At 40.3% G+C, this 2500-nt stretch overlaps 1 protein-coding gene across 2 annotated transcripts in view; it reads right to left on the bottom strand.

Moving 5' to 3' along the window:
• creb3l1 (cAMP responsive element binding protein 3-like 1) overlaps positions 1-2500 on the bottom strand; it is a 54521-nt gene that overhangs the window by 1377 nt on the left and 50644 nt on the right. For both annotated transcript variants that reach the window (XR_014535009.1, XM_083550129.1), the window contains exon 12: positions 1-616. This exon is cut by the window's left edge. Coding sequence is in view for 1 of the 2 variants with exons in the window: in XM_083550129.1 (XP_083406255.1) it covers positions 580-616 (37 nt within the window). In the remaining variant the exon portion in view is untranslated. The remainder of the gene's footprint in view (positions 617-2500) is intronic.

A 2500-nucleotide genomic window follows, 5' to 3' on the forward strand; every position in this document is an offset into this window, starting at 1 on the left:
AAATCAAGAAAAACACGGTAATGATGGTAAAGGAGGAATTCTGTGCCAGAAGTGTTCAACACAACGTTCTACAACGTTCTTCCGTCTGCTGTTCAACACATCATCTAGACTGATTAGAGCCAAGTTTCAGCAGTAGGTGACTTTTAGAAGATCTGAAGATCGCCTGTAATGAAACACTGCTGGAGAAACATCTCAATGTTTGTGTAACACTTATGGCCCAAAACATTGTGAGGAACTCTTCTGAACACCAGGCGTCAGTCTGAACACCAACACTGGTGTGCTGGAGCTTTTTCAGGAAACGGAGCAAACAGGAATAGGAATGATAGGTGAAGATGAAGATTTCTTTTTGTTGTTGTTTCTTTCTGTGCATTAGTGTGTTCAAGCTGTGTGTGTGTGTGTGTGTGTGTGTGTGTGTGTGTGTGTGTGTGTGTGTGTGTGTGTTGGTGGTGTACGACGTATGGGTTATATCAGGTGAAAGAGTGGTAACACTAGGGAGCGCCACTGGGCTGGGAGAAGGGTCTGGAGGTCGTGCGTGGGTCAGCGGAGGCCTGGTGATGGAGGCAGCTCCGCCTGGAGGGGTTAGAAATACTCAGCTCCTCCATCAGGATCATGCTCTCTAAAAAAGAAAAAACTAATTCATCAGAGATTAAAAGGATTCCACCAAACATCCAATTTCAAAACAACATTTCAGTTCCTTCTGAAACTGCGACAGATGATCAAAAGACCACAATTATGATGTAAGCGCCAAGTTCATCCCTCTAACTCATATATGAGGAACACAGATTTGATCTCAAAGACAGCAGAGGTTTTAGGAGCTCAGGGCTCCAGGGAGTTGTTGAGAAGCTCGGGTTAGGGTTAGGGTTAGGGTTAGGGCACAGCATGTTATGGCTTCCCTGGTGGTTTCATGTTCATTTGTATTGTTGTGGAGGAGCAGGAGGAGATTCACTCACATGAACACTTCCTGCTCCTTCATCATCCTTTGAACTACAACATTTAATACAAACCCCAATTCCAGAAAAGTTGGGACAGTGTGTAAAATGTAAATAAAAACAGAATGCAATTATTCGTAAATCTTATAAACCCATATATTTTATTTACAATAGAAAAAAAATGAATTTGTTAATCTGATTCTGCAACACGTGACTTCAAACTGTGGAACAATTTCAGAATAATGTTCCTCAACTTCTTATGAATATGAATATGATAAGATGAATATCTTATCACAGAATATAATATCATCAAACGTTTGAAAGAATCTGGAGAAATCTCTGTGCACAAGGGACGAAGGGGAAAAATCCTTATTGGATGTCTGTGATCTTTGGGCCCTCAGGGGCCACTGCATTTTAAACAGTCATGAATCTGTAATGAAATCACTGCATGGGATCATTAAAACCTCCAGAAATCAGAGTCTGTGAACACAGTTTGCATATCATTTATAAATGCAGGTTAAATCTCTATTATGCAAAGAAGAAGACATGCGTGAACATGAATCAGAAACACCACCATCCTCTCTGTACTGAGGCAAAGTGGAAAACTGTTCTGATAAAACGAAATTTCTTTTCCATTGACACCACGTCCTTCAGACTAAAGAGGAGAGGGATTATCTGTCTTGTTATCCGCACTCAGTTTAAAAAGCTTCATCTCTAAAGGTATGGTGGTGCATTAGTGCCTGTAGAATCAGCAGCTTGTACATTTAGAAAGGTTTCATCAATGCTGAACACCATACAGGTTTTAGAGCAACAAAATCTTGATATCCATCTAAATAATGTCTTTTTCAGGGAAGGATTTTGATTGGCACATAGCAGTGAATGATGTAGGTGTAGGTGACATGAGTTTCTTGCTGGGGGGCTGAAAAAATGATAATACAGTAAAACCCCGTTGGACTTTCGTTCTTGAAAATAGTTTGTAGGTTCATTTGCTCGTACGTTCAAACTGATTTTCCCATAAGAATGAATGTAAAAGTGATTTAATCCGTTCCGAGACCTCATTCGATCGCTTATTTCTGCACTTAAAAAGTATTCATAGCCAATTTTAACAAACAAATACACCACAAACTACCGTAATGTGAACATAATTTAACACTGACTCATGTGGTAGTGGTTGATTGTGAGTGTGAGACGTGCACCACGCTCGTAACCTTCTTGGTTTCCATGGTAACTCTATTTACTTTCGTTTTCACAGCACCATCACTGATTTTCCCGGAAAACATTTTTCAAGATTTCTAGTGAAATAAAAATATAACACTAAAAAGTTACGTTTTTGCTGCACTGAACAACGAGAGCGACCGAGTGATACGTCATCAACTCAGCGACTGATGCTGCCCTCTGCCGAAAACCTGAACCAGCAGCGTGGGTTTGCCCGTGCCCTCGAAATTTGCTCATAAATCAGGGTAAAATTTCGCTCGTATCTCCGTCTGCTCGTACTACAGGGTTTTACTGTAGTATGTAGTTTATCATAATGTGTGTAGTAACAAAACATTTCCAGCTGGATTGTAGTTTAA

Source organism: Silurus aristotelis (genome assembly GCF_946808225.1).
Source record: "Silurus aristotelis genome assembly, chromosome: 9".
Classification (NCBI taxonomy): Eukaryota; Metazoa; Chordata; class Actinopteri; order Siluriformes; family Siluridae; genus Silurus; species Silurus aristotelis.